Source organism: Nelumbo nucifera, chromosome 1 (genome assembly GCF_055504915.1).
Source record: "Nelumbo nucifera cultivar China Antique chromosome 1, China Antique-T2T, whole genome shotgun sequence".
Lineage (NCBI taxonomy): Eukaryota > Viridiplantae > Streptophyta > Magnoliopsida > Proteales > Nelumbonaceae > Nelumbo > Nelumbo nucifera.
In genome coordinates, this window is record NC_142649.1 from 43,118,881 (window position 1) to 43,146,647 (window position 27,767).

At 37.3% G+C, this 27,767-nt stretch overlaps 1 protein-coding gene across 2 annotated transcripts; it reads right to left on the bottom strand.

Annotated features, from left to right (window-relative positions):
* Positions 1-1,217: 1,217 nt before the first annotated feature.
* On the bottom strand, positions 1,218-26,601 carry CJD1 (Chloroplast J-like domain 1). 2 transcript variants are annotated; one of them, XM_088896575.1, is made up of 11 exons: positions 26,354-26,601; positions 25,758-25,854; positions 25,538-25,642; positions 25,364-25,441; positions 25,175-25,219; positions 7,865-7,920; positions 7,339-7,396; positions 2,613-2,738; positions 2,378-2,473; positions 1,921-1,992; positions 1,218-1,562 (listed from the first exon to the last, which is right to left on the bottom strand). In XM_088896575.1, exons 1-11 carry the CDS (start codon positions 26,458-26,460, stop codon positions 1,500-1,502), a joined length of 903 nt encoding a protein of 300 aa, XP_088752701.1. In that variant the 5' UTR covers positions 26,461-26,601; the 3' UTR covers positions 1,218-1,499. The 2 variants fall into 2 exon arrangements, with proteins under 2 accessions (XP_088752701.1, XP_010244067.1); XM_010245765.3 differs by lacking the exon at positions 25,175-25,219 and having other exon boundaries at positions 26,354-26,599.
* Positions 26,602-27,767: the final 1,166 nt, after the last annotated feature.

Genomic DNA, 27,767 nt, shown 5'->3' on the forward strand with positions numbered 1-27,767 from the left:
ATAATTTAAAATTTTCAAAATTATTAATTTAATATTTTTTGTAATTTATATAACAATAATTTTGGAAACTCTAAAAAGTTAATTCTTGATAATTTTGGCATTTAATTTTGGTAAATTGGGTGATTAATTTTGGTAAGAATTGACCTCACAAATTGAAAGGTTCAAAAATTTAACATTTTATGTTGATAAATATGTATTTTAACTTTTACCATACAAACATTAATTATATAATTATTAAAATTGTAAAAATTGAGAAACAAAGTAGATTAATTTTACTAACAATATATTATATTATTTTCTGTCGATGCATCACACACTTGCAAACTTCAAAATCTCTTTTATTTCAATTTTGCATAACAAAACCTGTCCGTTGCACGGACCCCGCTAGTACATTATATGCCAACCTGCCCTGTACGGCTGTACCCTTGGCAAGAATCACTTCGAATGCAGAAAAGTTGTTCAATGAAAACAATTGAGGTGCTAGTTAACCCAATTTACTGAAAACAAAATGGTTGCACTGAACCCGGTTCATATTCAACATTCCCACCTTTATTCATTCTTTTGGTTGTGTTTCTTTACAGTGCAAATGATACATAAATGTACTCTAGTTCAATTTTGCAAATGTTTGCTAAGCATATACCAGTGCACTGGTAATGACAACTGTCACAACTACCAAAACATATTTGTATTCACAATTGATACATTTTGATATATACTTTACACTCGGTTGATGTAAAAAAAAAAAAAAAAAAAAAAAAAAAAAAAAAAAAAAAAAAGTGGATTTTATGTTTTACTCTTTTTTTCAAAATCAGTTTAGAGGGGCCGATTTAAGGCCCGGCTACCCTCTGAACGAATGGCTGACCCGATACAACCCCTGTAAGGGCATATCGGGAAGCCACCAGCATGATACGTATCGGCCGATACGTGTCCATACTTTAAACCTTGCTCGCTACAACCAAAAACCGTTTGTTTGGAATACAAAATTTATCAGTACCAAATTAAACCAATTTATATTCGTTAACCAGTGGGGGAGAATTTTTGAACGGTACATATTTGTTTTTGCACCAAAACAAACGCAGCCTAGTTACTTAAATGCATGCTTTGCTTAGGTGCAGAAAAGAGTGGCAGAAGTAGAAGTGATACAGAACAAGAACAGCAGCAGATACGTGGATGTGTACGTCTCTATAGTAAATGTCTTAAATGCTTTGATCCAATGATAGGAATAGAAAATACTCGACACCAAGATATTATTAAATGAAATAGGCATAATCCTTCATTGGGAGGGGAGCAGAGATCAGAGATATTTTCCTTCCCCACGCTCCAATTGGAGGTTTTAGCTCTATTCAAAATTTGAAGAAAAGAGATTTAATACAATCGATCAAAAAGCTCATTTTTCCTCTCTCACGCCCCAATTGGAAGTTCAACTCATGTGGCAAAATTTAACAGCAGAATTCAACAGAGAATAGAACCAAATCACCCATATCCTCTGAAACTGCATATCATCTGTAATATGATGCCATTATATAAAGCATAACAGCAGTTGAAACGGTAACAAATAGCTCCTGCATACAAAGGATGAAAGGAAACTTGCTACCATAAGGGCAAATCCAAACAAAAATGCTGGAAGGAGGAATTGCATGCACGAATTAAATACAAAGTGCATGTTATGTGTGCATGTCTTGAGGTACAATTATGCATAACTGCATGCATCAATGTATGTCCACAGGCATGCATTAACATGGTTGCTTTATGTTTATAATGCATCTTTTAATACATAGTTCCAATTCTGAAGTAGTTGCAGGATGTTGAACTTCAGTGAAAAGAAAAGAGGTAGACAAATCCACATGCACATTAAACTTCGTATGCATCTTCTCCGTGTTATGTGCAAGAACCAAAATTCCAACAAGTCAATTTAAGTACCTGGTTATTGTAGAGGAAAGCAGGTATGTACTGACCCAGAAACTCAATAAGGTTAAGAATGCCTGTGAAGCCCTGCAATATTTATACAGTAAAGCAAAGAGGAAGAACATCAGACAGTCAAAAAAGGAACGGGCTTTAGAAGAGAAACTAAACAATGACAAGCATTGCTTAAAGATCTTACGAAAATGTGGCAATAAAGCCCATAGAATGCAACTAATTTTTAAAGCCAGAAAGGCAGAAACATCTCTCAGAACTAAAAATAACCCTTCAAATTACAAATGAACATGTGAAACATTTTAGACCATGAATTTGGTACCTAAAACCAAAGAAGTTCATATCTGATCTCCACACAAAGATATTATGGGACTTAATATTTCACTCTTATCAACCTATCACCGAGAAGATAATTATGGTATGCCTGATCCAGTGACACACACAAAGAAGAAGAATCATGTACCAAGGATGAAGCAGCAATGCAGCCAAAAACCAGTGCAAGAGAACGAAGAAGACGTTTTCCCATTCGCAAAGCCCTACCTTCATCCTCACCATCTTCCTGCAGATAAAAGACATTTCAAAATTCAATTAAATTGAAACAGTAGTACTAACAGAAAGACCAGAATTAGCTGTAAATTCTTCATAAGAGAGTACCACTAAGAAAAGGATAAAGAAACTGGTTGCTCAAGGTAACTCACAGTAAATGTTGGAGATACAGGTGGTTCAAAGACTTTTAACTTTTCAAATATTCTGTAGACAAATGCAAAAGCTAAAAACTGCAGTGGCTTCCATTCAGCATTCTGTTTGATTATGATCCAAGCTGTCTGCATAGAGGCAAAGAGATAATAACAGATCATCTAGCACCCTTTCAAGAGAAGAAAGAAAGTGCAACTTACAACTCTCAAAGCTAACCCAAATATAATCTACAAGCAAGAAAAAAAAATGCACTCTTCACCGACACCTCTTCCTCAAGGAATTTGAGAACACAGGACCACTGCTCAAAGCTCCATGAGATGGATGCAGTTGGCTTAATGTTCTCTTTTATTTGATTAGTATAATAACAGTATTGTACATGTCATAAGCAGCTGATATTAAATAATTTGTACCATAAGATTAATTACGTTTTCCCTCTTTGTAAGTAAAATATAAATTATACTGGGAATAAATTTTAACAGATGCAGTTGATATGCTACACATACTACTACGAGGAAGAGAAAGGTTAAAGAATGGAAGTGTGGGGAAACAGATTGGCAGTAGCATGCATAAGAATCAAAATTCATGGTAAAGTAATAAACTAGATCCTTCAAAAACAAAATTGCATTGGCACAAATACATTGATGAAGACAGGTGTGGTCCTTATGATTGAGAACCAGATCAATTTCTTTTGATTGGCATTGGGAACCACATCAAATTGCTTCATCTTTTCCATACTATTGTAATGCAGAAGTTTATCACTTCAAATGGGGTCATCTGTCCTGAAATGCAGTCACTGTGCTCCTCGTCATAAAGAAGGTAAAAGAGAAAAGTGAGACGATTTCATTTCCTTTCTTCAAAATCCTAAACTTTAGCTGAAATAAGTTCACTTTCTATGATAGAATGCCATCCTTGTTCTATGCACTTTGCACAATTTTCCATCATTTCAAGTGCTATGAAAGGTACATTATTCAAAATTTCAAGACAGGGTATCATAAAAGGCTGAATCAATCAAAAGTTTCATTGCTCGAATCAAGCCAACCTTCAGGGATTGAATCAGAACTGGTTGAAAGATATCCATATTTGGTCTACCAAGAGCCAACATATTACAATGGGCTGAGTGGCAAAACACCCTGTGAAATACCTACAGATCATCTAAAATTGTCTGTTCTTTAGGTCCAGAAAGCCCGGAGGCCAGGACCAGGCCCGTGTAGGGCTGGGCCAAGGCCTGCAATTTAAGTCTAGAGTGTGGACCAGGTTAGGCCCAGGCCTAGTCCATGATCACCCCTACCCTTTAGCAACGGCAAGGATTAATAGAGATGAATTGCTTTATTATTTTATCAAAAAAAAAAAAGAAAATGGAGGTGAATTGCTTTGGGGGCACCAGACATGGGATTGTATCCTGTATGGTTCCATGATGAAAGTGTATGTCATGTCAGAGTTAGGATAATTTATACCATGGTTTAAAATTTCGATATCAAAGGACATTTCACCATGTTGAGATAGGGAAATTTCAGGGATATTTTTCTAACATTTTGAAAAACATAAAGAAATCAAGGAAATTTTCTGAAAACATGGAATTTGATAAAACTTCATGGAATTGTTAGGAAAAGTATAGTTGCACATTAGGCTCAGAAAACCATAGCCAACAATTTTGTATATCAAATAAAGGGAAAATAAATAAACTTGAGTAGTATCTTTCTTTGTCTCTCTTTTAGTCTTTTAGCCATCTTTTTTTCTCTTTTGTTATGTCTTTTTTTCAATTCATTTGTATTATAGTTACTTAGCAAGCGAATCATATTAGAGTAGTCAACACCCAAAGACAATCATTTCGAAGATTTCTATGAAGCACCAGAAAGTTTATGCATACTACAATTTAAATCTTAAATACATAGTTTACCAATGAAATTTGATATATCACCTATATATTGGCAAGGTATCAAAGATATTTCACCAAATATGGTGGAATGCCTTTTAAGTTAGGCTTTGTGAGACCTCCCTTCCCACCTGACCTCCATCCTCACAATCATTCTTATAGAAATGCAATCACTGTGGCCTTTATTATTCCTGAAAACTCCACCCACTCCAGATTAGCCCAGGTTACCATTACTACAGCCATCAAATCTCAGCTTCGCAAAGCCCTCCTCTGGTGGTATCCACCTAATGCTCATTTTGTTTTCTTTCTTTTTTTGGATCAGCAACACAGAATTTTATTAAAATTTAAGGAGAAAGAGATTACAACAAGAGGTTGTTAGAACTAAAACCCTTTACACCCAATGCTCATTTTGCCTTTGCATGATAATGAGTTGGCCACTTCTCTCCAATTCCTAATTATGTCATCTGTTGAGAAAAGAGAGAAAACCTCCATGGTATTCCTATCTGCACAATTGGACAAATACGTGTGCCCTTCCTCCACTCTGAACAACTACCTCTCAACTTCCAAAATCCCCAAGTCCATTCTTGACCAACACCTTAACACACTACCATTTACTTAGTACAATTCATCTGCTGCAGCTTCATCTCTACTTTTTAGATCTGCAAACACTTTTCTTTCCTAGCATACTCCTCTCTAGCCAAGAAGAACAAGCCCGATTTTTTAAACAATTTCAACTTCTCTATCAATGACCCTCTCCACATCTACTTTCATATCCACTAATCTAACTTGTTTCAACATAAAATCATTACCATTCTTCGTTTCAGCATCTTCCTCTAAATCATCTTCAAAAACATCCTTCATATGTTTAGATTTTATCTGCCCTTATTTTTAACTACTTGGGTCTTTTTACATGAATATGATCTTCCCATTTTACCTCAAAGAAAATTATTCATGCATGCGTCCATCTATTCCTTCTGATGATTCATCCCTCATGTTCTCCTCCAGCACAGGATCACTCTCTTTTAATAGAACATCTTCCTAGTAACTGCACACAATGATGTATCATTTCTTATACCGTTTGCGACATTTGCTCCATTCAAAGTCACCTCTATCTCTGATATCAAACGCTCTATAATCAAACCCATTATCTGGTTGATAACTTTGCTGCTCTTCCTCTTATAAAACTTTTTGAACCTTCTACATGGATCTGGACCACATAACCCACTCTTAAATTGAAAAAAAAAAACCTTTGGTGACATGAACCAATCTATGGCTTTTGGCATCTCTAACATGTCTTGTTCTTTTCCAAAGTTACTTTCTCTTCCTCTTCTACAGTTCCAGATTCCTTACCCATCAAATGTGATTTGATGATTGGATTAAAATTTCTGATGTGACCTAAATCTTTTCCCACTTTACCACCATGAACTTTGACAATTCCTTTTCCAGAAGCTCTGCCATCATCTGCCTTCGACGTTTCGCACAGATCCAAACCTTCTCAACATAACTGCCTAGTTTTTCACTTGGTGCCCATGCTAATGGTCAATGAACTTATGCTGAGAAGAATCACCCTCAATACTTCTTTATATCAAATTATTTCAAGTCACATTAACTTCAATTAGGTCCTTGGGACCAACAATGGCTGATGGATGATCTGATCCACCAAGTAGTGCATCTGTAGTCAAATAAGCCCCATCAACCACCCTAGCTGACAAGAACTCACCCCCCCCCCCTTAGGTTTTGTGAGACTTCCCTTCCCACCTGACCTCCACCCTCACAATCATTCTTACCAGCAAGGTTCAAAGTACCGATACTGGACGATACGCCGGTAGGGCGTATCGACCTGATCGACCTGTATCGGTCCTTTTTTTTAACTTTTACTTTTTTTCAACTTTGGTTCAGAGGAGCCGGTTTAAGTCCCGGCTACCCTCTGAACCAGGCCCTGACCCAATACACCCTGTAGGGGCGTATCGGGAAGGGCCCAATACGTAACGATTTTTTGAACCTTGCTTACAAGTCACATCTTCTTAAATACATCCACACCCAATATCTGGAATACCAACCCCAACCATCCTCCCTTTCATGATCTTCATCAGCTCCTCGCACATGACCCTATTCCCCAAGGAAGCTACAAAGGATATCTCTAACATCTTCCATCTCAATCACCTCCTGATTCTGGTTCATACCATAATCTACCACCTCGTTACCTGTGTTATGCATTGAAGAATCAATTTTCCATGTACTTGCCTCTCATCCCAAGGGCTGGAGATAACCTCCACATTTTGTTGCACATTTGGCATTATGGCCACCTAAACATGAATTGCAGCCACTTCTTGAATTAGCAATATCTAATGTATTTCCATTTCCTATGATACCCAGATACCTGTACAAGGGTGACATATCACATTGGATGTGTCAATTCTTGGTGTAAATTTTGTATCAGATTCCATATCCAGCCACGTGCTTCATCCATGTGAAAATGTGCCTGGATTACAAACTATTAATATAAAGATCAATATAACTTGATCCTTGGCAACATTGAGAAACCATCATGGCTCAATGGTGAAACTTGACCTAAGGGCCAAATGCTTCAAATGAACATTTTCAAAGTCCCCTTTCTACTTGTATTCATGGCATCATTGACTTCACTGTGATTGTGCTTTCAATTTAGAACCATGAGATTCGACAAATAAAATATACATAAATAGGGAATACAAGTCAAATGCATTCTTCTTATGATTATAGAATGTGCTTACTTGTAGTAGCCTTATCATGTACACCAATCAAATTAATTAAAAACAGACAAATATTGCAAACAAAAGCTGAAACTTTTCTCCACTTCTCGTTTACAAACTTACAAACAAAGCAGATATTGCCATATTGATGCGCATGTCCGTTACACTAGACTTGGTGAACCTGCAGAGATGGACTTCATAAGTGACAAGTAGGGCACCAAGGGCATTAAGAAGATCTAAAGATATAGTTATAAATCATACAAAAGAATAGCTATGGGGAAATGGATAAAAAAAAAAAGAGAGAAAAAAAAAGTAAATTACTGTAGTTAATTACAGATGAAATGGTCCATGATTAACCTCAAACTAGGATTTCTTCCCTTTCCCTTTTCAGAGGTAATTCTCTGTCAGAAAAACATATTAGTCTTTATTTAGAAGTTCTAGATGAAGCCAAATCTGGTCTTCACTTTGTAATATAAAAGTCTGTCTAATAATTTGTTTTAGATTTAAATTATAACTTTAGGGAGAGCTACATAATTCAATTTTTGGATCACTGAAAATAAAACCATAGGTTTCCTACAACAGCTGCTTCACAACCAGAAGATGGTTACTAAAGGAATCCCATTCATGAGAAGATGATACTGAACAGTACCGTGGTCCCCAAGGTACAATTGGCTGCTTATCAGCGTATTTGATGTCCTTTGATACCTGCTTTGTACAAGCATAAAAAATACTGTTCAATAAAAATAACTAAGCCAAGAGCCAGAGGTTAAAAGCTAGCTATATATAGATGAAAGCAAACTATACTAGTAAATCTCTACCTACTATTACAGAATGTACTTTCCATAGGAGCATGCATGCAAGAAGGCAAGACGGAAGTTCGAACTTGATGCTAATGGCTAAAATTTATTCTGCTTCATTTATTTAAAATAAAAAATGATTCTATGTATCGATCTTTGTTTTAATTTTTTATGTTGATTATATAACTATTTAAAATAAGTATCATATATGCTTTTATATTGGTACATTCATGTCAGTTACTTTAAGAATCTTGTGACAGTACATCATCAGTTGGTGGCATAAAATAAAAGAAGACAATGGAGAAGAGTTTTTTTAAGTTTTCTTCCAATCGATAGCATGCTGATATGGAGTTGACACAAACAAAGGGCTACACCAAGTACTCAAGGTTACATTTCATTCAAAAACAAAGATTGCAGCTCCCTATCCTAGTCTATCTTTTTTTTTTAATCGATAACAGAATTTCATTAAATTTTAGAAAAAATACAAGAGGGAGCTAAACTTTCTTAACCTTACTCAAGGAAATTAAAAATTACAATTGTGCCCAAAATAAATGATTTCTTCCAACCCCTTGTTTTGCTAGTGCATCAGCAAACACATTAGCCATTCTTTTAACCCAGCTAAACCTCACATCCACATTTCATGCCAGCCACTTTAACCTCTTTTTTTCATTACTAAAAACCCAGAAATCACTTTCTTCCTTTTTGCAACCAATCCACTACCAGCTTTGAATCACCTTCTATAATCAGCCTACTCAAGTTCATGTCATTTGCCTTTTGCAATCCCTCCACAACAGCCATAACCTCAGCCCTATCCAATTGGGCCTGAAAATAAACCAACAATTCTGCCTTCACTATCTCTAAAAACTCCTCCAATACCAGAGGGAATTGGGTTAGAAGAACTACTCCCATCAAAGTTTAGTTTGATGTAGTCATTCATTGGTGGAGACCAAAGAGGGCATGTACTGGATTTATGACAGCCCGACCTAGCCACTTTCAGTTTTTCATAATGTCGCCTACTGAGAAATTGGAAAAAATCTCCAGAGACTTCACCCGATGTACTACTCTAACCATGATGGTCTCAATAACCGCCTCTCTACTTCTTTTCTTTTCTGAAAAGAATCTTGAGTTCCTTTCTTCCTATATGGTCACAGCTCACTGCAGCCCTTAAACATTCCCATAACATTTTTTCCCTTTTCTTTGGCCACCTAAAGAAAGTAGAGCCAAACAAGCTTTGCACATTATGTGGTTTGCCCACTGTTGTGAAACTTATTTTGGTTTGCTGTTAGTATGCTGTCAGCCTAGTCAACCTAGGTGCTGTCAGCTAGTTCCTTTTTTCCTTTTTGTTATTTGTTCATTATTATGAATTGCCACCAAGGGCATTCTTGTAATTGCCACCAAGGGCATCCTTTTTGTTATTTGTTCATTATTATGAAGCTGGTAGCCGCCCAGCCCTTTTGTCTTTGGTTCTCAATCGAACCTTTCTCTCTCTCTCTCTCTCTCTCAATCGAACACACGGTATCGGAGAAATAATTCTGGGGCTCCAAATTTTTTTTTCTCATCTGAATCTCGGTCCTCTTTTTTTCCTCTCTTTCTCTTGATCCCTTGGAGATGGAAGACCAAGAACTATAATCAGATTGATCAAAGTTCTTGCGGCTGCTGTTCTTTGGGTTCCTCCTTGGTCGTGACACCAAGGAAACCTTAATAGAAGAGAGGCGATGCTGGAATGACCCTCCTCTCTTAGTTCACTGCTGTGGAAAGCATTTTGTGGATTCTCCGATGCTGTGAAAAAATATTTTCTGGGTTCTTTTTCTTGATCTCTTGCACCTTCGTACAAGTGCTGGACAGGGGTATTGCCCCCTTTTTTCTCTGTGGTCTATGCTGTGAAGAGCTGTGAATGCCGTGGTTTTGAGGTTTACATCTCCATGCTGGACAGGAGTATGTGTTTCCTTTTTTTATCATGTGCTGTTGTCGAACTGTTGGTAGGGCTTGTTAATGACTCCTTGTGGCCGAACTATTGCTGCTAATGGACTGTGTTTTAAGTAGCCTGTTAGTAGACTAGTTGTTGGACTGATTATTGGGCTATTCTAAGGGCCGACCTATTGCTGGACTGTTTCAGCAGTATTTTTTTCTCTTTTCGGAAGTGAAAATTCTTGGGAGTTTAGCATTCTGTTTGTGTGGGATCTGGTCTGGCATAATTGTGACCCTTTTTTTTTCTCAATGGCAAATTATGATTCAGCATCTTCTGGAGTTACAACAACTCGTAGTACAGCTGGTATGGGGGGTGAAAACATGATGTTTCCCATGCCAATTACCCCTTTAAATGGCCTGAACTACCTGGAGTGGGTTAAAAGTGTGAAACTTTATGTAACAGCAAGGGAAAAAGCTGGTTACATAAATGGCAGAGTGAAAGAACCCAAATGTGAGATAGCTGAACATGATAGGTGGGACCAAGAAAACAGTATGGTAATGTCTTGGCTCCTTGCAGCCAGGGAACCCGATGTGAAGAAGAACTTTATGTGGGCAGACACCACGAGTGAGATTTGGGAACAGGCCAAAACCACCTATTCTGAGCAAAGGCATTATGCCAAAGTTTACCAGTTGCAAACTGAATCCTCAACCTGTAAACAGGGAAATCGTAGTTTGTCTGCCTATTATTCGGCCCTTACTTCCATATGGAAAGAATTGGATCACTATCGGGCTATAGAGTGGAAACATGATGATGATGCTAAGGCCTATAAGAAGTTGGTTTCTTAGCAGAAAGTGTTTGCCTTCTTGTTGGGACTGAACCCTGCTTATGAACCCTTGAGAGTTCAGATCTTAGGAAGCAAAGAGTTGCCTTCGGTTCAAGAGGTATATGCCCTTGTTCAATCTGAAGAAAGTAGGCGGAGTGTGATGGTTACAACTGAGGGGGAGCAACAGGTAGCTTTGGTTGCAATGGGTAATAACAATATGGGGAAGAAAAGTGACTCCAAGAAGGCTGATGATAAAGACAAGTTGTTTTGTACCCACTGTCGACGCTCGGGACATACACATGACACATGTTGGGAAATTCACGGGAAGCCCAAGTGGGCAGTGAAGAACCAAGAACAAGGTAAAGTGCAAGGTCAGAAGAAGACAAATACAACACATAATGCAGCACATGTGGCAACCCAAGATACTCAAGTTGTTGGTACTACCTGGGACCACTTTACTAGTTCTGACCCCAAGGAAGATATCATGAATTCCTTCAGAGATCACTTGGAGTCATATGGTAGGGCTTTGCAACAGATGGATAGTTCAGTTACTGGTACTCCTACTTTAGGTAATGCGGCTTCTGCATTCCATGTCATCACTACTACTGGTTCCCCTTTGATCATTGACTCAGGGGTCTCTAACCACATGATCAGTAAGCCAAATTTATTTCAAACTTATAGCCTTTTGTCAGGAAGGGATAAAGTGAGGCTTGCAGATGGATCATTCTCCTCCATTGCAGGCCAAGGATCAATATCCCTTCCCCATGGCCTTAGCCTAAATAGTGTGTTGCATGTTCCCCAACTTCCTATAAATTTTCTTTAATCAGTAGTATCACAAACTCTTTAAACTATAGTGTAACCTTTTTTCCTGGTTCATGTGTTTTTCAGGATCTAACTTCTGGGAGGACGATTGGTAGAGGAAGCCTAGTGGATGGTCTCTATATTCTCGACAACAAAGCTGGTCTCTCAGTGTCGTCCTCGGAGTCATATAGTCAGTCAGATAAAAGTCAATTTTTTTTGTGGCATAGTCGGTTAGGTCATGCTTCTTTTGAAATAGTGAAGTCTTTGTTTCCATTTTCATTTAAGTCATGTTCAGTGTCCGATTTCCAGTGTCAAACATGTCAGTTGAGCAAATAATGTAGAACAACCTTTCATTCAATTAATAAAAGATCCAGTTTTCCTTTTCATATTGTGTATTCTGATGTATGGGGGCCTACTACTATAATCTCTAAGGGCGGGTATAAGTACTTTATCACCTTCATCGATGATTTCTCTCGCTATACATGGGTATTCCCAATAAGTAGCAGAGATGAAGTTCCAAAGATCGTGCAAGACTTCTAGCGGATGGTGTTTACGCAATTCCATGTTGAAATACAGATCTTTCAATCAGATAATGCCAAGGAAAACTTCCATGGTGAGATTAATGAGTTCATTGCCTCCCATGGATCTATTCATAGGAGCTCATGCGCAAGAACACCGCAACAAAATGGTGTTGCCGAAAGAAAAAAAACATACACCTTCTTGAGGTAGCTCGAGGGATGATGTTACAAATGAATGTTCCAAAAAGGTTTTGGATGGATGCTATACTTGCAGCCGCTTATGTCATCAACCGCATGCCCTCCAGAGTGCTGAACTACATGGCCCATCATCAGTTGTTGTTCCCTCAGTCCCCTCTATTTTCCATTCCCATGAGAGTCTTTGGTTGTCGTGCTTTTGTCCATGATTTGTCTCCATCTCGGGGAAAGTTAGACCTTCGGTCCATTCCTTGTATCTTTTTGGGGTATCCCTCCTCTCAAAAGGGGTATCGATGCTTTGATCCCGTTAGTCATAATTTTTTTGTCTCTATGGATGTGTCCTTCTTTGAGTCTGAACCGTTCTTCCCTACTTCTCCTCAGGGCGAAAGTAGTGTGGAAGAGGAGAAGCAGGTTCAAGTCCGCCAAGTCTCTCTTCCTTCTATTCCGGACCTGGCCCCCTTTCGTGCCTTCCAATGTATATGTCGTCAAGATCAACAATGTGACAGAGATGTGGAACTACCAAACATTGAGCATCCGACACCGTCAAACTCCCAAGAGGTAAGACCAAACCCTGCTCTACCTATTGACACCCCTGCTCCTAATGTGGATGACCTTGACATTCCTATTGCTCAAAGAAAGGGAGTCAGGTCATGCACTACCAAACACTCCATCACCCAGTATGTCTCCTATGATCACATTTCCCCCTCATACCGAGCCTTCCTATCTGTAGTTGATTACATTCTTGTACCCAAAAATGTTGCAGAAGCCTTAAAATACCCTGAATGGACAGATGCTATGAAGGAGGAGATTAATGCCCTCCATAAAAATCAAACTTGGGAATTAGTGGATCTTCCGAGGGGGAAAGACCCAGTGGGGTGTAAGTGGGTGTTTATAGTTAAGCACAAGGTGGACGGGACAGTTGAAAGGTATAAAGCAAGATTAGTAGCCAAAGGGTACACTCAAGTGTACGGAGTTGACTATGATGAGACATTTGCTCCAGTAGCTAAGATGAACTCAATTCGAGTTCTTCTATCATTAGCTGCTAATCTTGATTGGGAATTGCATCAACTAGACATTAAGAATGCCTTTTTTAAAAGGTGACCTAGAGGAAGAGGTATACATGGTTCAACCCCCGGGATTCTGTGCCAAGGGAAGTGAGAATAAGGTGTTTAAGCTAAGAAAGAAAGTCTCTCTATGGTTTGAAACAATCTCCCTAGGATTGGTTCAGTAAGTTTCATATGGCAGATCAACAAGTAGGGTTCAAGCAATGTCAGTCCGATCACACACTCTTTGTGAAGAGATGTCAGGAACAGGTTGTTTTGATAGTGTATGTGGATGATATCATCATCACAGGAAATTGGAGTTCATAAATACAACAGTTGAAACAATTCCTTACATCTAAATTTGAAGTGAAAGATCTAGGTCTTCTAAAGTATTTTCTTGGAATTGAAGTTGCCCGCTCTAAAAGGGTTATCTTCATTTCTCAAAGGAAGTACACCCTTGATCGGTTACAAGACACAGGCAAGTTAGGTGCAAGACCAGCAGATACTCCTATGGATGTTGATCATAAATTGGGTAATTGTGATGGTGAACCTCTAAAAGATGTAAAACAGTCCCAAAGGTTAGTGGGAAAGTCAATTTATTTGTCCATGACTCGTCCAGCCAGACATTGCTTATTCGGTTGATGTCCTGAGCCAATTCATGCACTCTCCTAGGAAACCACATTTGGAGGCAGTAGAGAGAGTTCTTAGATACTAAAAAGTATCCAGGAATAGGTCTACTATTTAGTAAGCATAATCATCTAAAGGTGGAAGTCTTTACAGATGCTGATTGGGCAGGTGATGTTGGATGACAGAAAGCCCACAAGTGGGTATTGCACATTTGTGGGAGGCAACCTAGTGACTTGGAAAAGCAAGAAACAAAGTGTGGTAGCAAGGTCAAGTGCTGAAGCAGAGTATAGAGCTATAGCACAAGGGGTGGTTGAAGTTCTTTGGCTAAAAAATCTTCTAGGGGAGCATGGAGTTGTTGTTCATAATCCTATGTCTCTTTACTATGACAACAAGGCAGCCATTAGCATCGCCAACAATCCTATCTTACATGAGAGGACCAAGCACATTGAAGTGGACAAACACTTCATAAGGGAAAAATTAGAAAAAAGGGAAATTTGCATCCCTTATGTCAACTCCAAGGAACAACTTGCTGATGTCCTTACAAAAGGACTTCCATACTCGCGGCACAATGGGTTGTGTGACAAGTTGGGCATGATAGACATATACAGCCCAACTTGAGGGGGAGTGTTCTGAAACTTATTTTGGTTTGCTGTTAGTATGTTGTCAGCTTAGTCAACCTAGGTGCTGTCAGCTAGTTCCTTTTTTCCTTTTTGTTATTTGTTCATTATTATGAATTGCTACCAAGGGCATTCTTGTAATTACTGGTCTTACTATGTTAAGATAATATAAATAAGAAGTTGGTAGCCGGCCAGCCCTTTTGTCTTTGGTTCTCAATCAAACCTCTCTTCTCTTCTCTCTCTTCTCTCTCTCCTCTCTCTCTCTCTCTCTCTTTTCTTCTCTTCTCAATCGAACACACCTACCTCTTACAAAAGCACCTTGACTTTGAGAAATAATGGAAGGAAGAACGACCCTTATCCTTAAAGATAGAACCTTAGCTATAGTTCTATAGAGACTATTCACCAAGCTAACAGATCTAAGCTCATGAGGATGTGTTGCATCACTTTCTTAGGCACCAAGGCTACGAAAGTTAAATTATAAGACCAGGGTTTATTACTCCTCTTTCAAAGAATTCATTGAACACTACCAGTAAGTCTTCTTTCAAAATGTCCCGATAATCTTGGTTCCATTGTGAATCGATCCAGCCCAGATGCTTTTCATCTATCCGTTGAAAATACAACCTCCCTAATTTCCTCTTGCTCGAGTCTCCTCTCCAACCAATCCTTAACTTCACCTGGTAACCTCAACTACTCAAGACCATCAAGCCACACTCTTTTTATTCAACAGTCTCCTAAAAATGGATCTAAGATGTTCTTTAAATGCTCCAGCTATCTCACTCTATTGTGTCTTAGTTACACCATCCAACACTAATCTTGAAATGTGATTTCTCATTTTCATGCCATTAGCCAATGCGTGGAGGAATTTAGTATTTCTATTACCCTCCTTGATCCATTTATGCCTTAACTTTTGTCTCCAATTTATTTCCTCTTTGTGAAGTATATCTTCCGATTGTTTTCACAAAGACCATCTAATTACATTATCTCCTTCCTTAGAGGTGCCCCTCTCCTCCTTATCTAACTCTTCAGTTTGACTGATCACTATTTGCTTCCTCTCTTCAATCCTCCCAAATTCAAGAATATTCCACTCCTTAATTTTGGTCTTCAACTCTTGCAACTTCCTATGAAATCTCATCCCTTTCCACTTGACTCTTCGATTGCAATCCCCCCACCACTCTCTAATTTTTGTATAAAACCTAGGTGACAGCCACATTTTCTTGAAACAAAAGGGAGTTGGGCCTCTTCTATGAAACCCCTCCCTATAGATGGAAACAATGTTTTTAAAATCGTGTGATTCATGATTTGAATCATACGATTCATATCTTTATTGATCAAAAAATCATATGATTCATATCGAATCGGCCCCAAAACGATTCATATCGAATCGGCCCCAAAACGATTCAAATCGAATGTCCCAATCGTTTTTTAAATTAATCATGCAATTTATGTTGAAATCGTTGTATGAAATCGTAAATCGCGATTCAGAACCGATTTAAACGATTAGAACCAAAACATAATTTAAGATAAAAAGACCATTTAGTCCACTTTTTTAAAAGCTACACATTTACATCAAGGGGCAGCAGTGTCATTTTGTTTTTATTAACTTAAATAGCCTCTTTAATCAATCAAAAGAGTCTTACTACTATCGAAGGAAATTCTTGGGTGGGAGACCGGAAAAGACGAAACCCTCCATTGAAGCTCCAACCCTTATCCCCTTGTTTTCTTTCTGTCTTTCTTTCTTTTTTTCTTTCTTTCTTTCCCCTTCTTCTTCTCTTTTGACATGAAACAGGGGCTCCGCCCCATTTCTTTCTTTCTTCTTCTTCTTTTGACGCAAAACTTTATTCTTCTTCTTCTTTTGACGCAAAAACAGGGGCTCTGCCCCATTTCTTTCATTCTTCTGGCTTTTTTGCATGGAAGGTAAGGGTATTTGTTTTTTTTTCTGATTTCTGTTATTTTGTTAGTTGTTGATGAAAAGGGTAAGGTCCAACCCCTCTTCTTTTGATGCAAAACACTTCTTCTATTCTGTTTTTGCATGAATTTTTTGCAATGAAAACAGGGGCTCAGCCCTATTGCATTTTCCTCTTTAATTCCTTCATTTTTTTCCTTTTTCTTTTGGATACAAACACAGGGGCTTCAACCTCTTATACTTTTCTCTTTTTCTGATGCAAAACAAGGGCTCACCCCCATTTTTCTCCATTTTATGTTTGACCCATGTTATGTTTTCATTATTTCATAAGACTTTTCATTTTATCTAGTGTCATATTTTAACTTTTTAAGTTAGTTGTTCTTCTTGTTAGGTGTCCTTTTGTTTATAAATGGTTGGAGGCTATGATAGAATAGGGCATCTTTGCTGGACACTGAAGAACTCTATATTTCTAATTGATCAATGAGGATTTCTTTGTTAGCTTCAGTGTATAAGTCTTTATTTATGTTGGTTTAGTGGATATGGTTAGGCTTATGATTTGGCTAGGTTTGTAATATATTATACTTGTCCACATAGCATCTCTTTGGTTGTTTAGCTGTTTATGCCAATGGATGTGCTTATGAGTTATGTCCAATTATGCAATGGTATTAATTACCAAAAAAAAAATTATTAGATTTCAAAATTTAATATTTTTAATTGCATTGTTTCACTATTGTATTCTTGTATTGATGATTTGGCTTAAATTATTGAAACTTGAAAGACATGAACATGAACATGATGTCATGTAAAGCTCATATTTATATAATTAAATGATCATATCAAATAGCAATACAGTTAAGGATATAATTTTTAATTGCTTAAAATTGAAATTGAACTTGATCATACCCATGGCATCTATTGAATTATGATTTATGAAAGTGGTGTAACTGTCAGACTCGCTACTAGTCTACTACTATAGTACTACTACTACTACCTATTTATGTTATGTCTATAGGTTAAAAATTAGTACAAAGTCAATTCATTTTCATAATTTTTGAGGGGTTTAGGTATTTTTATAGTTTTTTGACAATTTTTAGAAAAATCAGAAAAAATCTTACGATTTGATTTAAACCTCTTTACAATTTATGATTTACGATACGATTACGATTTTCAGAACATTGAATGGAAATTGGCCAATGATCCAAAGTTAACCTCGGCAAAGCTCTAGACACTAGACCTCCCCAATGTTCTTCCCAATCCACTAAGAAAAGGAATCTATCCAACTTAGAGCAAATTGGGTTGGCTTGGATGTTGGACAAAGTAAAACTACTATGCAATAAAGGCAAATCTTTAAGCTCAAATGCATTTATGAACTGATTAAGCCTTCTTATAGTTGTGGTAATACCTTGTCTCCTGTTATTAGTTTCTTCAGTGAACCTAATCACATTAAAATCTCCACCAATGCACCAAGGTCCCTCCTACAATCCTCTTATATCTTCCAATTCCTCCCACATTTCATTCCTCTCCCTATATCCATTTGGACCATACAGATTTGTTAACACCCATTCAAAACCATCCTCCACTTTCTGAAACTTTATGGATACTGTAAATTTACCCCCAAGCTCTTCGGTTTCAATCAATTTCTCTTCTTTCCACAAAGTTATTAAACCCCCTGACAACCCCCAAGACAAAGTCAATGCCCAACTTATTCCCCCAGCCCTATACACTTCTTGCCCAACTACTATCAAGCTCTACCAATTTGATTTCCTAAAGAATGATTATGTCAAGATTTCCTTTCCTTGCTGCATCCTTAATGATTGCTTTCTTCCTAACACTACCTAAACCACAGAAATTATAACTTAATATCTTTGTAAATATCCATCTTTTTGGTCCCCTTTTGTTGCTCCTCTTCCTACTCCCTCCCTTTTACCCTTTCCCTACTCACACTAAACTCCTTGTCTCCTTCAATATCCCTCTTCAGCTTTTCAACTTCACTCAACTTCCTTTTCTACACCTTTCCTTCACCCTTGTTCTTTCTTAAATATGTTTTCATAACCATTGGGTCCTTAACATAAGAACCAAGTTTCCAAGCAAAATAGACCACATCCCCATTCTTGTTTATTTTATTCTTCACATGGTTTCAAATGTCGCTTAATTTCGCTAATGCCGCCCGACATATGTCAATGTCGAGGCTCACCGACATGAAAATGGATGGTAATATAAAAATTACATTATTTCGATCAACATTTCCTATATTTCGGAAATGTCAACCAAATCGGTCCAAATAACCAAAAAAAAGAGAGTTTTTCCTATTATGTCGACAAGATGTCGACTAATGTGTACATTAATAATATAACATATTAGTATATTATATTAATATAATACAGTATATTAATATAAATTATTCCATTAATAATTTTTATTTAATATTTCAAATAAAATATTAATAAAAAAGAATTAACAAAAAATAAAAACAAAATAATAAATTAATTACTTCATAATATAAAACATAAAATGTTTTTCAAGTAATAAAATATTAACTAGTTAGTATTTTTAAAATATTTATTAAAATCAAAAAATGTTAATTAAATTTTATAATAAATCATAATAAATTCATTAAGTTTTATAAGAAATCAGAATTTATCATAATCTTAATACTACAAAAAGGAGAATCAGTTTATTAAATTTATAATAAAGCATAATGTATTATAACTTTAATAATTAAAAAATCAGAATAAATGTATTTCTATTTACTAGTGTGAAATAAATATATTAGAATTTATAATAAATCAGAATTAAAAATAAGAAAAGAAAATACCGGATAACCTTGTAAAAACATCAAAATGCATAATAAATCAGTAAATCGTCATTTACTAATTTGTTATTGATCTTAGTTTCTTAGCTTTATATAATGGTTGGGAATAAGATAATAGTCTAGAAATATGTATAAATGCTTCTTTTATCATTTTACAAAATATCATTGCATATTTCCACATATTTCATAATATTTCCACAATGTCTCTAATTTTTACAATATTTCCCCTCGACATTTCCGACATATGTCCTATATTTTGGTAAGCGACATTTCCATCAACATCAACATTTTAAACCTTGAATTTCTTCAGTGTCTTCTCTCCCTACTTCTCTATTTCTCCTACTCCCTTCTGCCCTCTCATATTGCCTCCCTCCTCAATTTCGTTTAGTTTACCTTATCCTTCTAACTCTCTTCTTTTTAATTCTTCGAACAAAGCCTCTATCAGTTCCCAAATTCTTCTGCATTCCTCCTCCACATTCACCTTCATATTCATCATATTTTCATCCTTCTCAGCATCCCTTTCACTTACGTTTTGGTCTGCATTATCATGGGCATGCATCTCAAAAAGTTATTGGGGACCTGGAGAACATCTGACAAGCATAGAGCAAGACTTAGTATCCAAAACTGAAATGACAATTTTACTTGAGAAGAAGGATCTGCAAAGGAGGCCTCAAACAACTCTTCCTATTCATTAAGTTTTTCTACATCCTCCCTATCAATAGAGATTTTGGGAAGATCCCTCCGTCTGTGATAATACTCATTGCAAGTCTTCAGGAATTTGTCACTTGTCCCCACCTGACATCTCTCTGATAGGCCTTTGGAGATCCTCCTCAATTCCCTTACAAACACCCTGCCAGGAGTTTTAGTTTTGGTTAAATTTTCCTCTGTTTAGGCTTCAAAAAATTTTCCCACTGACCTTGTGCAAATCAATTTTTTACCTGTAGAGACATACTATACGCGTCTCCATCATCTTCATCCTTACCATTTTCCCCCACACTGCCAATCAACGACTCAGCCTCAGAATCAGAGTTCTCATCGCAGGAAGAACAGTCCATCCAACCTCCATCGACATCCTCAATGTCCCCCTTTTGGTCCCTAGTAAATCTGGGGTTAAGCTAATCCATTGCAATTCAACTGGAGTGAGATTCTTGAGAGTTGCCCCTCAGCCGTCACTGTAAGGATTCTTTCTTCGATTTGGTCTTCATAGAAGTATGAACTGGGGATGACAATAGACTTAGATTTATCATCCCTAATCGGCCCACTAGGAAATGTTGGGCCACAACTCACCTGAGCACTTAATTCCTCACGTACTCCCTTCTTACTAACTACTAAGTCCCCCAACCCAGCCAAGTTTAGTGGTCATTAATCCTAACCCAGTTGGTTCAGACTTAGTGGTCATTACTAATTAATCCAGCTTAGTGGGCCCCAACCTGGGTCTAACGTGGCCCCAAACCTCATCGTCCCAACAAATGATTTCTTACTCACTCTCCTTTCTCTATTTTCAAAAAGATTTGAAGTATTTTCCTTTTCAATTGAAACCCTTATTCGGCCATTTGGAAGCAACCTTTTAGTTCCATCTACACTGTCTTTGTTCCAAAGATTAAACAGAAGTCCAATTAATTTTAGAGTGAAACTTTCTTGGTGAAGATCTAATTGATTGCAGGACATGTGCCAGTTTTCGATCACAACCTGCCCATCCATGGTCTCCACTGTATCTACAGTCGATATAACTAGCCCCTCTTCTCCAACATCTAATATAGCCTTACAACCACTGAAAGGACTAACTGAAGGAAACGTAAATCCAAATTTCTTCAAGATACACTCCAGGATCTTCCCCCAATCTGTAACATCTCTTACTGCCGTAAGAACCAACTGTTACCTCCAAACTCCTTTCTCTTCACTTACCATCAATTTCTGATTCTTGTTTGAACCAACCAAAAATAGCTTAGGGCCCAAGGTTCTCCACAATTTCTTCCTTCAACTCCTCCCCAACCGACTGAGTCATTCGCCACTCGACCACTCTAACCACAAACCCCTGCTTCCTTCTATTGGTCTTCATCCAAGCTTGGTAGAAAATCATATATTTCATTCGTCATCGCCGTCAATTGCTTCCTGTTCTCACCAAAATATTCTGCTATTGCGACAAACCACCCTTTCTTGTTACTTCACACTTCTCATATCTCTTCCCCATTACACCTAAAGAACTCTTCCACCCCTGTTTTTTAATAGAGTATACTGCACCATCAATGAAGCCTTTCAACCAGCAAATAGCTTCTCCCACTAAGAATATTGTAGCTCTTTTGTCTTCCCTGATCTTCAGTGCCACTACTCCATTTCTTCATTCCTCGAGCAGTTTTTTTTTTTTTTTGCTTCAATCTTCAGTTCCCTTTTCCATCTCGACATTGCTTGAAAACCTCCAGCTCCCCTTCTGACATTTTCTCAATCCTTAGATCACCACAGATTGATAATTTAATGCCTTAGGCTCAGTTTGGAAAGAGTACAAATGCAAATATGTACAGCGTAAATACATACAAAATAATACAAAATATAAGGTTTTACACTCTACATATTTACATTTGTACTCCTTCCAAACTCAGCCTTACTTTTGTAAAAGGAAAAAGTGGGGTTCCTATCCCTTCCTTTTTTTCATATTTTCAAACAAAGATTGTAAACTAAATGCTCTAAATCATTTTTTTTATAAGTAAATGCTCTATATCATTCTTTTGTTGTTGTTTTTTTTTTATCAACAACTCAATTATCAAAATAAAGGAATTAGATACAACAAGAAGTTGTGAGCAACAAGCAAGCCCAATACAAGGCAGCCACCCAACCATTATTACAATTGTGCCCAATACATATTTTGTCTTTGAACCCCTTGCTTAGCTAAACTATTTATCAAACTGTTGGCAGATCTTCTAACCCAACGTACTCGCAGGTCCATATCTTTTGACAGCCATGGGGCTGTTCACAAAAGGTTATAAACCAATCAAACGGACCAAACTGGACTGACTTGACCCAAAATGGTCAGGTTTAAAAATAGTCGATCAGATTCAGTTTAAAAAATATTAGAACCCAACGAGTTGGTTCGGTTACGGGTTACGTCCATGTAAACCAAACAAAAACCGACCTGGCATATATATGTAATGGCAAGTTGGCAACCAGATCTTTTGTTATTTTGACTAATGTCAGCCTGTAGCCCAAAGTTCTTGCCTCATCTAACAATTGTCCACAAAAAGCTAATAACTTAAAAAAGTAACCTGCAACTGACAAAAAAACAGTGTGGTTCAGAATTATTTTCTTATCCTTCAAAATAAAATATTAAAATAAAAGGAATTTTCCATTCTCTCGTGATGTCCCAATGATAGATCAACAAGCACCCTCTTTTTTCAAGAAACCTGATGCAATTACAATTAAAGTCAAAATTCTGCCAAAATGCTTTCACCAATCACTTCCTTCCATCACATGTCCTTTAGGCTTTAACCCATTACACACATACAGTAAAGTAGAGTACCTGCTCAGTCCGCTCAAAGAACTACAATTATGCATTATCAACCATCATTTCTTTTTTTTTTTTTTTGATCAATAACTCTGAAAAGATTTCATTAATTAGAAAACTTTAGGATACAACAAGAAGTTGTGAAAGAAGCCAGCTTTAGTAAGCTGACCCAGAACAGAATTACAAATGCGCCCAAAACATGTGTGTTCTTTGAACCCCTTGCTTTGCTATGCTATCTACCAAACTGTTGGCAGATCTCCTAACCCATCCCACCTGGATTGACATGTTCTTTGACATCCATTTAAGTCTTCAGAATTCATTCTTCAACTGCCATGTCACCCCTTCCCCTTTCTGCAACAATTTTATCACAGTTTTTGAGTTTCCCTCGATGATCAGTCTATTAATACCCAACTCTTTAGCCTTCTCCACCCCATATGCTGCAGCTAGAAACTCTTCCCTTGCTACATCACCCTGTTCCACAGGACTGGAGTACAGAGCAATAATGTTTCCATTTTCATCTCTAATGGCCCCCAATGCCTGAAGGGCCTAGATTACCCACACAACTCCCATCAAAGTTCAGCTTCTTCCAGCCATCTGTTGGAGGAGACCATGCCTCAAAAAACTGTTGTCTCGTAGATGAGGAGACAGCAATAAGTCCCCAAACCCTAAAAAAGTCTTCAACCTTAAAAGTTAAAAACAACTTCAAGCTTTTTACCCAATGTGTCACCTTCAATGTTATTGTTTCGATTAATGCTTCCTTACATTTTTCTTTTCCTTCAAATATTCTAACATTTCTTTCCTCCCAAACAGTCCAAAGTAGTGCTGCTCTAGTACACCTCCATAGAATCCTACCCCTCCTTTTCATGCCACTAATACCATTAAGGCTGAATAAACCTTCCAACCTGTCAAGAGAAGACCACTCGCACCCAAAAAGGGAAGTAAACCAATTCCAAATAAAACTGACAAAAGGGCAAGATACTAGAAGATGGAAAGCAGTCTCACCACTCAACTTACACAGGACACACCAGTTGGGGGACAAGCACCAATTTGGTCTTTTCCTTTGAAGTACATCAAAGGTATTAAACAACCATGAAATACTTCCCAACAAAAAGCATTGATTTTAGGGGGAATAGGAGGGCACCAAATTTCTTTGACTGGGAAAGGAAGAGAAGAGGGAGTGGCAACCAACGATTGTAGAAGGGATTTACAAGAAAACAACCCATCAGAATTAGGAGCCCAACCATGAAATACTTCTCAACCGTCATTTCTCTTGGGTTATCTTTGTTTTTCGGTTAATTGATCAAAACTGACTGAAACTCAAACAATTTTTCCATCTGTTTTAAGTCCTTATTGGTCGGTTTCAGTTGGCTCAAGGGTCAACCCGGCAGTAACGATTTGGTTATTACAAAATACAAATAAATAAAACCAAACCAAACCAACCCGCGTACAGCCCTAGACAGCCACTTAAAGAGCCTGAATTCATTCCTAAGCTGCCAAGTCACCCCTTGCCTTTTTCCAAACATTTCTTTTATTGTATATTTGCATTCTATATAAACTCATTTATGTGATTGCGTCAACATCTAATATTTAGAACATGTATTTTTTATGTTCAACCAATCAGTGCCTAGGCACCAACCAGTCATCATATTGCTAAGGAGGCCAAAACAACTAGTCATCACTTCACTGCATTAATAACACTGGGAATAATTAAGTTGAAGACCATTTCCTGGGACAGTGAACTAATGGATGAATCAAGTGACTAACAGATATGATAGATGCTTTTAAACGGACAAACTAGTCCATAGGTCCATTAAAACAATACACATCTAAGCTTTGAAATTGATAGAGAAAGTTCTATGCTGACAGCAAAGAAAGTTCTTGGACAAGATTAGCAAAAATAGAAAAGTTATTACAACACCAAGATGAATATGCAATTACTTTGCTGCCAATCTGCAAAAATGACTAATATAAACTACAGAAAAAATTATGAGGCATCATATAAAACTGAGTAGAGAGGCCATTATTTGGTATAATTGTAAAATCTTGAGCTGGCAAGCATGTGAGGGCAGCCACTTTGTGCAAAAAAAGAAAAATGCCAACTGCTAGGACCATACCCAGTGTACCCCTCACAAGACCCTAGATAGCTGGGACCAACACTGGGTAATGGCCTTTTTAAATCGAACTAGAGTAGCAGTGCTAATAAGATGACAAAATCAGATTCTATATTGATATTTTTTGTATATAATAAATCTTTAGAGGGTATGCAATGGTCAATATTAAGCATCAGGAAACTATTTCAGACCAAAAAAATGTTATAACAGTGTTTAAAATTAGTGTTCAAATTTTCCAAAGTAACTTTGAATGATGCAAACAAAAAACAATACCAGAACAATTGAAAAATGAACTTCTACAACATACCAGGGATTTTACCATTTCATTAGGATAGTAATGGAATATGGTTTTCTGTCACAAATAATTCAAATCAAGCTACCGTGTGCAAATAAGATATGATAATGTGTTACAAACAGCATGCTCCCCTCCTATCAAAGACAAGAATTTCAAAAACAAAAAAAAAAAAGCAAAGCTAGAAAGAAACATGGACTTCACCTTGAACGAACCAAATGTCACACCCTTCTTCCTATTTGTTAGTTGTGCCATCATGACTTTATCATATGCCCTCTCTAACTGGATATAATGTATACAAATCTCTTAGACCCAAAAAAAATCAAAACTATTCATCTTATATAAAAGAGAGATGTCCGGATATCCTTAATAACCTACTTTATCCACAGTTACTTGATCACCTCTTCTCTCAGCTTCTTTGCGTTTCCTTGCATATGCTGCCTTAATCATATCAAATCCTTCTATGGGGTTTACACCAAGAACCTTATAAATGAATATAAAAGAAGCAATCAATAGGCAGGAAAAAAAAAATACAGATTTCGTCACTCAACTATAAGAATCCTTTACAGGATTTGTCAACATGACAATTTGAAGTTACCTCATAAGGGTTTATTTCGCTATCTGGACTGGAACTTCCTGCAGCTGATGAAGCAGCAGACATCACCACGTAACTTCGTGAAAGCTTTCTAGGAAACCTGTTGAACCCAAGATTCTGCTCAAAGGTAATCCTTCCATATTGCAAATTTGCAACTAATAGCGAACACGGAATCAATCACACAATCAAAAGGCCTTTTATAAATTCATGCATCCGTAAGATCATTGATCATGAAGAGACAAAGCACCCACAGAAACATAGGAATCATCCAACAAACACCTCAAACTCCAAAGGCAAAAAACTTAAAAATAATAAAAAAAACAGAATTTAATTTAGCTCCATGAATTTAGCCGCAAACAATAGTTTTTTCTTGATTTCTATTTTCAAGCTTCGTATCAGGTATTGTAGAATTTAGCTTCTCCCTGTATTTCATAGAATGATTCCACTAAAAACAAATCAAAATATATAAAGGGTGAGTTTCAACTCCAAAAATTCTATCCAGAACTGATGATCACCTGCAATTCGAGACACATAAAGCAGAAGCACGCGTAAATCGCACGGACTAATTGTAATCTTAGACAATCTTTCGTTTGATTTACCTGACAAACGAAGCAGGAACATTTGAAACTGAAACTTCAGGGATGCAACTCCTTCGGGAGAACCTTGATGTAGAAAACTGCAAGACATTTGAAACTCCCATAGCCATTTCTCGGAACTCAATGAAGAGTAGAACGAAGCAGTTGGAAGCTCGGGTTTAGGGTTTTACGAGTGGAGACGGTCGAAAGAAGCCATTGAAGAGTACTCTCTGGAATTCGAAACCTGGCCACCTGAGCTCCTCAGCACGGGAAATCTCTATCCGAAAATGACAAAGCGTCGATTGGGTCACCCGACTACCCGAGGGGCCAATAAAAAACCCGACAAATATAGCTGGTCCGCTAGACCCATAATTTAAAGAGAAATTTTTCGATAGGTACCCTGTATTTTAGTCCGAACATTAAAATGCAACAATCTATGATCCAAATATTTATTTTACGATATTTAGTATCAGGCGTTAATTCACCGTTATATGTCATGGGAAAGACACAAATGCCGTGTTATCTAATTTTCTTTATCAACCTTTTATTAATAAAGTACAACGATCCCAACTTCCCACTAACCAAACTAAACACAAAGCATAAGAATTCAAATATATGAAAGCATAAGAACAAGACAAAGTAGAAGCCTTGTCACTCTATGATCTATCGATTATGGAAATCAAGAGAGAAGCATTAAGTAAGGAAATTAAAGCTCTTGAAGCTGAAGAGGACTTCGAGTTTGGTTCATGGGGTGCCTCTCTCTTTGACAGAATCTAAAATGTGTGCAGCCAATGATGTGTTCTTTTAGGGCCAGATCCTACCTTTACAACTCTCGGTTAGCTTTGAAACAACGTGTTCTTTAATGCATCAAACTGATCAATAACAATGTGAAATGTGTTGGATGATTATAAGGCAAGGATATTAGCTAGAAACTTCACATCAAATGTTGGATTAAGTAGTACTTCACCTAATATATCTTTGGCCATGTCTCTAAAACAAAGTTGTCGTTGTCCAAGTTGTTCATGGTGTTCAAGCACCAGGGAGAGCAGATTGTAAGAATAGAATGTGGCTATAGCACCTATAGTCAGGCAAAAGACTCCAGCAACCCAACCCAGCAAAGCAAACACAAATAGTAAACTCAGAAGCGTCGGAGCTACAATCGAAGTTGTTAGATGATATCCATAGTGCACCCATGATCCTACAATTTTAAACAAAAACATGCAACACCCCCTTCAATCTTCCATGAACTCTCTCTCTCTCTCTCTCTATCTATCTATCTATCTATCCCTCTCTCTTGGAACAGTTATGATTCAAGAGGATGAAAGTAAAAAAAAAAGCTAAAAATCAATATAGAGATGAAAAGGTGAAGATAAGTCCACCTCTGGATTTGAGAACAAAGAGAGCTCCAGTGTCAAGATCCTTATGTTGATGAAGTTGG

Coding starts and splice junctions, on each gene's coding strand:
- CJD1 (XM_088896575.1), bottom strand. CDS start 26,460: ATGGCTATGGGAGTTTCAAATGTCTTGCAGTTTTCTACATCAAGGTTC. Junction 25,442..25,537: donor ATCAAGTAACTGTGGATAAA/GTAGGTTATTAA, acceptor CATTATATCCAG/TTAGAGAGGGCATATGATAA. Junction 1,993..2,377: donor GCATTGCTGCTTCATCCTTG/GTACATGATTCT, acceptor TAAATATTGCAG/GGCTTCACAGGCATTCTTAA.